Below are 13,062 nucleotides of genomic sequence, written 5' to 3'. Positions count from 1 at the left end.
TAACAATCAAGTTTACTAACCCTATCATACCAGAGATCAACAAATACAGTCAGGATGGGGGTATTCTTGTATTCAGGGGATTACAGATGATTCATTGGGTCAAACCAATTAAATCTATTGTTATATATGATAACTTAATTAGTTGTTAATTTGTTCTCTTGTCACGTGTCCCTTTACATTTCTATAGTATTTTAATATGTTGCAATACATCTGTTTGAACCTTTTTGATCTATTTTTTATTAAACATTTGATTAAATATATATTTTAAAACTTTCAGGAAAAGTCTGGATTGTATTTCCACAATGACAATCTAACAAGCCTTGTGAGCAATTTGTTTGGTGCTGGAACGGAGACAACCTCTACCACTATTCGCTGGGGCCTTCTGTTAATGATGAAATACCCAGATATTCAAAGTAAGATATACATGTGTATTTATTACGTGGTTAATCATTGGTATCCTATGTGAATTTGATACCCATATTTTCACACGGGTGTAGATTTAATGTGTTATCTGATTTTACCCCAACTCTTCTTTCGTGTATTTTAATTGCGACAGTAGGTTAAATTAAAAACAATTCTGTATGTGTATCTATGGGAGGAGAGCAAGATGAAGGCAATAAGGTGCAAGTAAGTAATGCATGTCATGGCAGGGAAATGGGGATCATAGGGATGAGAGAGTGACAGTGGGTGCAGATGTGAGTGATATATGTAATGGTACGGGGAGCATCACATGACCGGGAGATTTAAACACACAGAAGATACTGGTACCCAGTTACGTGGCCTGTAACTTGGGAAGCAGGGGGTCTTTTGTGACAACCGCATTCCAGAAGATAAATCACAAAACTAGTGTGACAGTTTATGAAAGAACTAATACGATGCTCAGATTTAGTAAATGTAATCTTCTTAATGGGACTCGCATATTAGCACATGGAAAATCGGCGACAGCTAAAGAAGCCTTTTGGTATTCCCTGTATGTTGCTAATTGTCCTTTTAGAGTCACATAAAATAGGTGACAAGTGGGATGCTAATGTCCTCGCTCTTCTAAATACAAATTTAGGGCCCTCTTTTAAAACTGGGCTAATATCTTTGTCTAGTAAGTAAGTAATGAACGTCAGGGAAGGGAAAGGGTGATCAGAGAGAGTTGAGAGTGCCAGTGGCTGCAGATGTGAGAGATACAGCTGAACACCGTTATAGCACGATCCGCTTATAACGCAATTTGAGCATGGACATGTTTTTTTTTTGACATTTTTTTTGATATTTTTTTTGCACACTGTACACTGCACACACTCACAGCACACTACAAACACTCACTGCACACTTCACATACTCACTGCAGACACTCACAGCATACTGCACACACAGCACACGCTGCACACACTCACAGCACACTGCACACACTCACAGAACACTGAGCACACTGCACACTGCACACTGCACACACTGCACACACCACACCACACTGCACACACTAGCAGCACACTGCACACACTCACCGCACACTGCACACACTCACCGCACACTGCACACACTCACAGCACACTGCACAAACTCACAGCACACTGCACACACTCACAGTACATACTCACAGCACACTGCACACACTCACAGAACACTGCACACTGCACACACAGCGCATACACACACACACACACCCCTCCCACTCCCACTCCCTACCTTTGGTGTAGGCTGCTGAGATCGGAGCGGGGCTGGCATTGGGAGAGGGGTTGTCAGAGCAGAGCTGGCATCGGGAGGGGGGTGTCGGAGCGGAGCTGGCGAGGGGGCGGAGCGGAGCTGGCTGGGGGGTTGCTTGGAGTGGGGCTGGCTGGGGGGGTTGCTTGGAGCAGGGCTGGCTGGTGGGGTTGCTTGGAGCGGGGCTGGCTGGGGAGGTTGCTTTGGGCGGGGCTGGTGGGGGGGATCGGTGTGGACTACTGGGGGAAGTGAGGCTGCTAGGGGAAGTTACGGTGGCTGCTGGGGGACGTGTAGGGGCTGGGGGACGTGTAGGGCTGCCGTCCACCTCTTCCATCCCTCCTCCCTCCTCCCGATCAGGCGTGCGGCATCCATTTTTTTAAAATTAGCGCGACCCCAGTTATAGCGCGGTCGGATCGGGTGGCCCCCGAGGACCGCGCTATAATGGGGTTGACCTGTATATTTAATTGAACAGGGTGCCTGTAACTCTGCCATGTTTAAATCTCCCGCGTCACATGACTGGGAGATTTAAATGTGCAGGAGATACTGGCATCCATTACCGGGCTTGTAACTCGCTAAGCAGGGGGTTCCCGAACCTGAAATTAATACTGTTCAGCTCAGGAAACCCCCTGCTAGAACCCCCTGTTACCCCCTGTTATTAAAATTTACATTAAAACTGCACAGTCATGTAATAAGTCTTGGCGGGAAAAAAAACAAGTAATGCGATGTTGCCTTTTTTTCCGAACATTAAAAAATGTCTGATTTTTCTTAGGGAATACCGTTTTGACACACATGTTTTATAGTGCGGTAAGAAAATGCAAACCTGCTTGGCAATGCACTAAACTTATCAAAGGTTAGCGAATAGGCGCCAGAGATTGAAGAATATTGCATCTTAGAATTAAAGCTTCATTTCAATCTATCTGATTATGTACAGTAACTGTGCACTTGTGAGGAAGAGAGCCAATAACCAGAGAGAAAGAGGCAAGTAGAATATTCTTGGAAAGGTAATAAAGGCTTAAATTTACGGACATATGACCAGTGCAGCCGACAGCTTTCCGAGGGATCAGAACTAGAGTAGGTAAAGCTTTTGTCAACCAAAAAAATTGTCTCTGATAGTTCAGATCTGGCAATTGTGCAAATTTTCTATCCTCTACATTTAATGGACACTTAATAATATATTAATTAATAAAGTTAATTATGATGCTTAATGTATTACATTTGTAGCCATGTGTAAAATTGGTGTATAGATCTCTCTCATGCTGGCAGTAATCCTGGTAAGAGGGCAATGTTGCCAGTAACTATCATGGAGGTTTGCCCTCAAACCCTGGTGAAGTGTCATATGTAGCAAAGGAAGTGACAACATGCTTTGTGTCCACTGTTAGTGACACAGCGGTGGGTCTTTCTGGAGTCTATATATTACACAGCACTGCCTAAAGTTAGTGGTTGTCTTATGTCTTAAGTTCCTGAGTGAAGTGTCTGCAGCAGTTCAAGTCTGTCTGTCAGAGAGCCAAGTGCAAGCTGTGGGACTCTCCCTTAATATCTACCAGGGGGGAGGGGTCCCTGTATCTGCCAATTACGAACCGAGTTGGCTGAGGGAGGAGCTGGATGTGCGCTTCCTGCCCTTCAGTTCCGAGGAGCTGGTGAACAGGCGAGACCACTGTGCAAAGTGTCCCCCTTAACCAGTACGACTAAGAATGAGATGGACATTGCAGTACACCCCTATTCGTTGTCAGGAGGCTTCCTGGTAGTAAAGGCAAGTGACAAAGAAACTTTGCGGTGCCTGTGCATGCAATGCAGGTTGCCCGGCGGAGAAACAAAAGAAAACAAGCGCAGACGCAAATGGTGAAGTAAGTTCAAATCAATTAATATATATTAAAAGGTATGATATCTGCGTACATCAATGAAGACAAAAGTAGGCATATCGTGCACTTAGGTTAACATGTTACCTGGCACCACCAGACGCACAAGAACCGTAGAACCGCAGCAACCGCCGGGTCATCAAAATGGGTGAGGTAACGCTGATCGTCTGTCGATTTAGGCCGTCACTGGCTGGCTTAGTCTGGCTCTAGCGGTGGGTCTTTCTGGAGTCTATATATTACACAGCACTGCCTAAAGTTAGTGGTTGTCATATGTCTTAAGTTCCTGAGTGAAGTGTATGCAGCAGTTCAAGTCTGTCTGTCAGAGAGTCAAGTGCAAGCTGATACACACTGTGTCCAGGGACCTGGTACAGCTGGTGATCTCCCTTGGGGTGAGGTGGAGAGCAACTCAATTAAGAGAGGAGGAACCTTCTGCATGGAGTACCTCACCGAAATGAGGACTTTATGGTGGCTGGAGATCAGGAATGTGGTCAAGGACTTTGTTGCAGCATGCATGGTATTCGCATGAACAAAGGTGCCATGCTCTCTACCATGCAATATGGAAAATAGCTGAGGCGCTCAAATGCAGGTGTACTGAACAAAAATAAGCCAAACCACTAAACCAGGGTACTAATAAATAACATAGTACTTAATGTGTAATAGTATGGGTACTATCCTCCTGAAGACAGGTGGTAGATGGTACAAGCCCACTCACCTTCAGTCTCATTGGCAGGTTCCCCTGAAAATAGGCAATACTCACATCCTGGTAGTAGGTAGGCAGGCTGTGCAGCTACAAATATGCAATACAGGAAAAAAGGGAGACCAAAAGCGCACCAGCACAAACGGAGCAGGAAGGACCCAAAACAGAAAATAATTAAAAGGGCACTTTAATGTGACAAAAGACCCATCCAACGCGTTTCGAACATCACAGCGTTCTTTTTCAAGGATAAAACACAATGTAATAACATCCATTATATACCCTCTTACCTGTGGGCCGTTTCGCGCCAAAAATCGGAACCTGATGACGTCATGACGCTACGCGCGTCATCGCGCATGCGCAGAGCGACTCAGTGCCGATCTAAGGGCAAAAGGAAGTCCCACAGACAGTGTGGCCATCTTGGATAAGGGCAAGTCATAGGAAATCACTGCCCCACTAGTACTAAACATCCCTACAAGACATGTATACATTGCTAATCACTGGGCATGCGCATTGCGGCGGAATGAACATAAACAAATCTAAAATACAAATACTAATGAATATGCATAATAGAAAATGGAAAAAGCATAAGAAAAATAGAAAAAAACATATTGAATTATTACTTATACTAACACATAAGGGAAGAATAAGAATATGGGAAGCATATAAACATAATTTGAAAAATAATATATAACAACCAAATAACTTAAAAACATGTTAAAACATAAATACTGCATAACACAGATACTGTAGAAAATCTAAATCCTAGGAACCAGGGAAATACAACAAATCTTTATACTATATTAGTGAAAGCACTGTATGCCTGTATGCCTGCCTGCCTGCCTGCCTGCCTGCCTGGATGTCCGGTGTCCCTAGGGGAAATCTGATTGGTCCCTTGGCCCGCCCCCGCACACCTCTCATTGGCCTGAGGCGGAGTGACGGGCCAAAGGACACACAGGGACACACACACACAGGGACACACACACACACAGGGACACACACACAGGGACACACACAGGGACACACACAGGGACACACACAGGGACACACACACACACAGGGACACACACACACAGGAACACACACACAGGGACACACACACACAGGGACACACACACAGGGACACACACAGGGACACACACACACACACACACAGGGACACACACACACAGGGACACACACACACACACACAGGGACACACACACACACACACACAGTAGGGGGGGGGTGTACATTAGCAGCATGTATAACCCGGGGGGTGGGGCTCACATACCCGCCAGTCCCGGAGCCTCCGCCTCTTCCTCCCCGAACATCAGCCTCCACACCCGCGCGCACCTCCTCCTCTCCCCGTGTTTTCTGCGCTTTCAGCCCCCCCCCGGCGCCGCTACAGTCAGCGGGGGAGCGAGTGCCCGGGACACAGCGGGGGAGCGGCCACAACAAGCTGCCTCCCGCCTCAGATACACGTGGGACCTTCCGGACGGGTGAGTGAGCGGCCTTCACCTCCCCTCACCCCCCTTCACCCAACCCTCACCCCCCTTCACCCACCCCTCACCCCCCATAACCCTCCCCTCCCCCCCTTCACCTCCCCTCCACCCCCTCCCCCCCGGCGCCGCTACAGTCAGCGGAGGAACGAGTGCCCGGGACACAGCGGGGGAGCGGCCACAACAAGCTGCCTCCCGCCTCAGATCCACGTGGGACCTTCCGGACGGCTGAGGGAGCGGCCGGACGGCTGAGGGAGCGGCCGGACGGCTGAGGGAGCGGCCGGATGGGTGAGTGAGCGGCCTTCACCTCCCCTCACCCCCCTTCACCTCCCCTCACCCACCCCTCACCTCCCTCCACCCCCCCTTCACCTCCCCTCCACCCTCCCCTTCACCCCCCTCCACCTCTCCTTCACCTCCCCTCCACTCCCCCCTTCACCTCCCCTCCACCCCCCCCTTCACCTCCCCTCCACCCCCCCTTTACCTCCCCTCCACCCCCCACCCCCTTCACCTCCCCTCCACCCCCCCCCTTCACCTCCCCTCCACCCCCCCCTTCACCTCCTCTCCAACCCCCACCCCCTTCACCTCCCCTCCACCCCCCCCCCTTCACCTCCCCTCCACCCCCCCTTCACCTCCACCCCCCACCCCCTTCACCTCCCCTCCACCCCTCCCATTCCCACCACCTCCTTCCCACCACCTCCCCCCCTTCCCACCACTTCCCCCCTCCTCCCCCCCTTCCCCCCTCCTCCCCCCCCCCTCCCCCTCCTCCCCCCTTCCCACCACCTCCCCCCCCTTCCCACCACCTCCCCCCTTCCCCCCTCCTCCCCACCACCTCCCCCCCTTCCCCCCTCCTCCCCACCACCTCCCCCCCTTCCCCCCCACCACCTCCCCCCCTTCCCCCCTCCTCCCCCCCTTCCCCCTTCCTCCCCACCACCTCCCCCCTTCCTCCCCACCACCTCCCCCCTCCTCACCACCTCCCCCACTTCCCCCCTCCTCCCCCCCACCTCCCCCCTCCTCCCCACCACCTCCCCCCTTCCCACCACCTCCCCCCCTTCCCACCACCTCCCCACCACCTCCCCCCTTCCCCCCTCCTCCCCACCACCTCCCCCCTCCTCCCCCCCTTCCCACCACCTCCCCCACTTCCCCCCTCCTCCCCCCCCCTTCCCCCCTCCTCCCCACCACCTCCCCTCTCCTCCCCCCTTCCCACCACCTCCCCCCCCTTTCCCACCACCTCTCCACCACCTCCCCCCTTCCCCCCTCCTCCCCACCACCTCCCCCCTTCCCCCCCCACCACCTCCCCCCTTCCCCCCTCCTCCCCCCCCTTCCTCCCCACCACCTCCCCCCCCCTTCCCACCACCTCCCCCCTCCAACCCCCCTTCCCCCCACTTGCCACCACCTCCCCCCTCCTCCCCCCTTCCCACCACCTCCACCCCTTCCCCCCTCCTCCCCACCACCTTCCCCCCTCCTCCCCACCACCTCCCCCCCTCCTCCCCACCACTTCCCCCCCCTTCCCCCCCACCACCTCCCCCCTTCCCCCCTCCCCCCCTTCCCCCCCACCACCTCCCCCCCTTCCCCCCTCCTCCTCCCCCTTCCCCCTTCCTCCCCACCACCTCCCCCCCCTTCCCACCACCTCCCCCCTCCACCCCCCCTTCCCACCACCTCCCCCCCTCCCCCTCCCTCCCCTTCCCCCCCGCCCTCCCCCTCCCTTCCTTCCCCCCCCTCCCTCCCCCCCTTCCCCCCCGCCCTCCCTTCCTTCCCTCCCCACCCTCCCCCTCCCTTCCTACCCCCCCTTCCCTCCCCCTCCCTCCCCCCCCTTCCCTCCCCCCCCCTCCCCCCCCTTGCCCCCCCCCTTCCCCTCCCCCCCCTTCCCCTCCCCCCCTTCCCCCTTCCTCACCTCCTCCCCCTTCCCACCTCCTCCCCCCCCCTTCCCACCTCCTCCCCCCCCCTTCCCACCTCATTGGTCCCTTGGCCCGCCCCCGCACACCTCTCATTGGCCTGACGCGGAGTGACGGGCCAAAGGACACACAGGGACACAAACACACACACACACACACGTAGACACACACACACACACGTAGACACACACACACACACACGTAGACACACACACACGTATACACACACACACGTACACACACACGTACACAAACACACACACGTACACAAACACACACACGTATACACAAACACACACACGTATACACACACACACACACGTAGACACACACACACACACAGACACACACACGTAGACACACACACACACGTACACACACACACACACACACACGTACACACACACATGTATACGTAGACACACACATGTACACGTGCACACACACACATGTACACGTAGACACGTACACACACACACACATGTACACGTATACTCACACACATGTACACGTACACACACACATGGAGACATACACTCACACACGTATACACACACAGGTATACATACACATAATGTATACACACACACATGTATACACACACATGTGTATACACACACACGTGTATACACACACACGTATACACACACATGTGTATACACACACACATGTGTATACACACATGTGTATACACACACGTGTATACACACGTCTATACACACACAAACATGTTGTATACACACAATATATACATACACACAATGTATACATACACACACATTTATACATACACACACATGTATACACACACACGTGTATACACACACACATGTGTATACACACGTGAGTATACACACGTGTATACACACACAAACATGTTGTATACACACAATATATACATACACACAATGTATACATACACACATGTATACATACACACACATGTATACACACACACATGTATACACACATGTACACATGTATATACACACACACACATACAATGTATACACACAAACATGTATACACACACACACACTATCCCCAGCACCACCACATCAGCACATCGGTATCCCATGCCCCCCCCCCAGCACACTGGCATTCTCGGCTCCCCGCCATTCTCAGCCCCCATCAGCACCCACACATCGCCACCTTTGCACCTCCCCCATCGGCACACCCACATACGCACCCCCACATCAGCACCAAACCCTCCCAAATCAGCACACCGATACAATCACCATCAGTACAGCCACAGCAGCACTACCACCGCACATGGGCCGTGTGGACCACTCCCCACCCAAATGCCACACCCACACCACAAACATCCCGGGCAACGCCGGGGCTCTCAGCTAGTATTATATATAAAGCACATAGTATAGAGTATTATCAACACAATACATCAAAGAACCAAGTTTATAATAAACTTTATATGATTTATTCATAAGATTTTGTTTATAAATTTTATAAGATTCAAAGGGCTAAATTTGATCAAACCTTATTAGCTGAAACCTCATCAGCTGACCGTGATTGACCTAAAATACAATCGATTGTTTATAAATTGTCAAACCTTACAAGAAATGGGTTAACTGCCAGTCAATATTCAGACCCATAGGGAAGCGTGTTTGGAGAATAAAGATCCAATACGCCTCCCTACGGTCCAGAAGGTTGACCTGATCACCTCCTCTAGATTTACAATTAACTGATTCAATTCCCAGGAAGGAAAAATTGCTAGTTCCTCCCTGACCACATTCCGTGAAATGTTTAGAAACAGGATGATTGGTGTCTTTCAATCTTATGAGCCTCAAGTGCTCTAACATCCTGACCTTGAGGGCCCTAGTCGTTCTCCCCACATACCTCTTGCCACAACCACATGTTATGAGATAAACCACAAATTGACTTTTACAATTTATAAAACTGTTGATCTTATATTCCTTATTCTTTAGTTTATTCACAACATGTGGCTGTGGCAAGGCATACTGTAGAAAACTTTTTGCCGGCTTCATGTGTTTGCATACACTACAAGAGCCACATTTGAAGGAACCCCTGGTAATAAAGGGTCTTGTGGACCCCGAAGTATTAAGTTCACTTGGTGAGACATAAGATCCAATTGTTCTCGCTCTACGGTATACAAAAGTGGGACCAGGTTCAACATATTTTTTAAGTACAGGGTCCATGATAGGACATTCCAATGTTTTGAGATTATGGAGTTAATCTTTCCACTTTGTTTATTAAACTGTGAAATAAAAAGAGAACATTTATTTTTTGTCATTACCAATCCATGTGTGCCCTGTTTATTAACAATTGTCTCATTAGTATTGACAAGGCGAGAATCCCCAATTGAATATGCGGGCAACAATGATGCCCTTTCTGTTTGTACTGCATTATTGAAAGCAATTGCTATGTGGGATTTAGGGTATCCCCTTTCCAAAAACCTCTTCGTAAGTTCCTCAGACTGAGAAAGGAAACCACTGAATGTGGAACAGTTCCTGCTCAGTCTGAGGAACTGTCCCTTGGGTATAGCTTTTATGATATGAGATGGATGGCAGCTGTCGCCCTGAGAAATGTATTTCTAGCATTTAACTTTCTATAAACATCCGTTTGGATTTTTTTGTCTATATCCACAAATAACTGTAGATCCAGAAATTCAATGTGATGAAAATGAAAATTAAGTGTAAATTTTAAGTTGTAAATATTGTCATTAAGATAAGATACAAAAGCGTGAAGTGTAGTGACATCCCCTCTCCAAATAATAATTAAGTCATCCACAAACCTTTTATAAAAAACAATATTGTGACGAAAAGAATTGGTGCTTGAATATATAAAGAGTGCTTCCTACCACCCCATAAATAAGTTTGCAAAAGAAGGAGCAAAACTTGTGCCCATAGCTGTGCCAATTATTTGCAAATAAAACTTATTATTAAATGTGAAGAAATTGTGCGTGAGTAAAAAATGAATAGCGTCCAAAATAAAAGCCGACTGAAAAATTGAAATTTCTGATATCTCAATGAATTGGCGGACAGCTGCCATCCCATGATCATGTTGTATAACTGAATACACAGAGGTAACATCAAGTGTTACCCACAAGTAATGATTGCCCCAATTGACATTTTTGATCTGATCGAGAAGATCACCAGAGTCCCGTATAAATGAGGGCAACTTCCTAACAAATGGCTGAAGAAAACCATTCACATATCTTGACAGACCATCTCCCAAAGATCCAATGCTAGAGACAATTGGACGACCTGGAGGGTCGATCAATGTCTTATGTATCTTTGGGAGATGGTGGAAGATATTAATAATGGACAATAATGATAAGTGACTTGCTTTCAGGAACCCTTTGACACCTCTAGCAATAAAACACATCCACACCGGGGGAAGGACCAGCACAGATATAGGCATATCGTGCACTTAGGTTAACATGTTACCCGGCACCACCAGACGCACAGGAACCGTAGAACCGCAGCAACCGCCGTGTCACCAAAATGGGTGAGGTAACGCTGATCGTCTGTCGATTTAGGCCGTCACTGGCTGGCTTAGTCTGGCTCTACGAAGTCTGCAAGAACGTCTTTGCACAGTGTCAGCTGGAACCGCCGTCAGGCTCGTCTCTCCGGAATTTCCACGTAGTTTTGTGGCCGATTCGCGACTTGCCGTAAGGCAATCCTTGCCGCAAAGTGGATTGGTGACGTCAAAAGAAAGTTCGGAGCAAGTCTCTCTACACCTCAGCAAGGGTATATGGCAGAGATATAACCGTAGTGGCTAGATACTAAATATATCCAACGCACGTTTCATAGCATAAGCTACTTCATCAGGGATCTCTCTCATGCTGGCAGTAATCCTGGTAAGAGGGCAGGGTTGCCAGTAACTATCATGGAGGTTTGCCCTCAAACCCTGGTGAAGTGTCATATGTAGCAAAGGAAGTGACAACATGCTTTGTGTCCACTGTTAGTGACACAGAGGTGGGTCTTTCTGGAGTCTATATATTACAAAGCACTGCCTAAAGTTAGTGGTTGTCATATGTCTTAAGTTCCTGAGTGAAGTGTATGCAGCAGTTCAAGTCTGTCTGTCAGAGAGTCAAGTGCAAGCTGATACACACTGTGTCCAGGGACCTGGTACAGCTGGTGATCTCCCTTGGGGTGAGGTGGAGAGCAACTCAATTAAGAGAGGAGGAACCTTCTGCATGGAGTACCTCACTGAAATGAGGACTTTATGGTGGCTGGAGATCAGGAATGTGGTCAAGGACTTTGTTGCAGCATGCATGGTATTCGCATGAACAAAGGTGCCATGCTCTCTACCATGCAATATGGAAAATAGCTGAGGCGCTCAAATGCAGGTGTACTGAACAAAAATAAGCCAAACCACTAAACCAGGGTACTAATTAATAACATAGTACTTAATGTGTAATAGTATGGGTACTATCCTCCTGAAGACAGGTGGTAAATGGTACAAGCCCACTCACCTTCAGTCTCATTGGCAGGTTCCCTTGAAAATAGGCAATACTCACATCCTGGTAGTAGGTAGGCAGGCAGGCTGTGCAGCTACAAATATGCATTACAGGAAAAAAGGGAGACCAAAAGTGCACCAGCACAAACGGAGCAGGAAGGACCCAAAACAGAAAATAATTAAAAGGGCACTTTAATGTGACAAAAGACCCATCCAACGCGTTTCGAATGTCACAGCGTTCTTTTTCAAGGATAAAACACAATGTAATAACATCCATTATATACCCTCTTACCTGTGGGCCGTTTCGCACCAAAAATCGGAACCTGATGACGTCATGACGCTACGCGCGTCATCGCGCATGCGCAGAGCGACTCAGTGCCGATCTAAGGGCAAAAGGAAGTCCCACAGACAGTGTGGCCATCTTGGATAAGGGCAAGTCATAGGAAATCACTGCCCCACTAGTACTAAACATCCCTACAAGACATGTATACATTGCTAATCACTGGGCATGCGCATTGCGGCGGAATGAACATAAACAAAGCTAAAATACAAATACTAATGAATATGCATAATAGAAAATGGAAAAAGCATAAGAAAAATAGAAAAAAAACATATTGAATTATTACTTATACTAACACATAAGGGAAGAATAAGAATATGGGAAGCATATAAACATAATTTGAAAAATAATATATAACAACCAAATAACTTAAAAACATGTTAAAACATAAATACTGCATAACACAGATACTGTAGAAAATCTAAATCCTAGGAACCAGGGAAATACAACAAATATTATATATAAAGCACATAGTATAGAGTATTATCAACACAATACATCAAAGAACCAAGTTTATAATAAACTTTATATGATTTATTCATAAGATTTTGTTTATAAATTTTATAAGATTCAAAGGGCTAAATTTGATCAAACCTTATTAGCTGAAACCTCATCAGCTGACCGTGATTGACCTAAAATACAATCGATTGTTTATAAATTGTCAAACCT

The 13,062-nt window shown here is 48.3% G+C and overlaps 1 protein-coding gene across 3 annotated transcripts in view; it reads left to right on the top strand.

The window, feature by feature from the left end:
- The window catches only part of LOC142493874 (cytochrome P450 2K4-like), a 139,107-nt gene that overhangs the window by 109,841 nt on the left and 16,204 nt on the right, over window positions 1-13,062 (top strand). For all 3 annotated transcript variants that reach the window (XM_075598564.1, XM_075598566.1, XM_075598565.1), the window contains exon 7: window positions 278-413. In XM_075598564.1, coding sequence (XP_075454679.1) covers window positions 278-413 — 136 coding nt within the window. The remainder of the gene's footprint in view (window positions 1-277; window positions 414-13,062) is intronic.

This window comes from Ascaphus truei, chromosome 4, assembly GCF_040206685.1.
Source record: "Ascaphus truei isolate aAscTru1 chromosome 4, aAscTru1.hap1, whole genome shotgun sequence".
Classification (NCBI taxonomy): Eukaryota; Metazoa; Chordata; class Amphibia; order Anura; family Ascaphidae; genus Ascaphus; species Ascaphus truei.
Note: the sequence above shows the minus strand (reverse complement) of the source record. Positions and strands in the feature narration are given on the sequence as shown.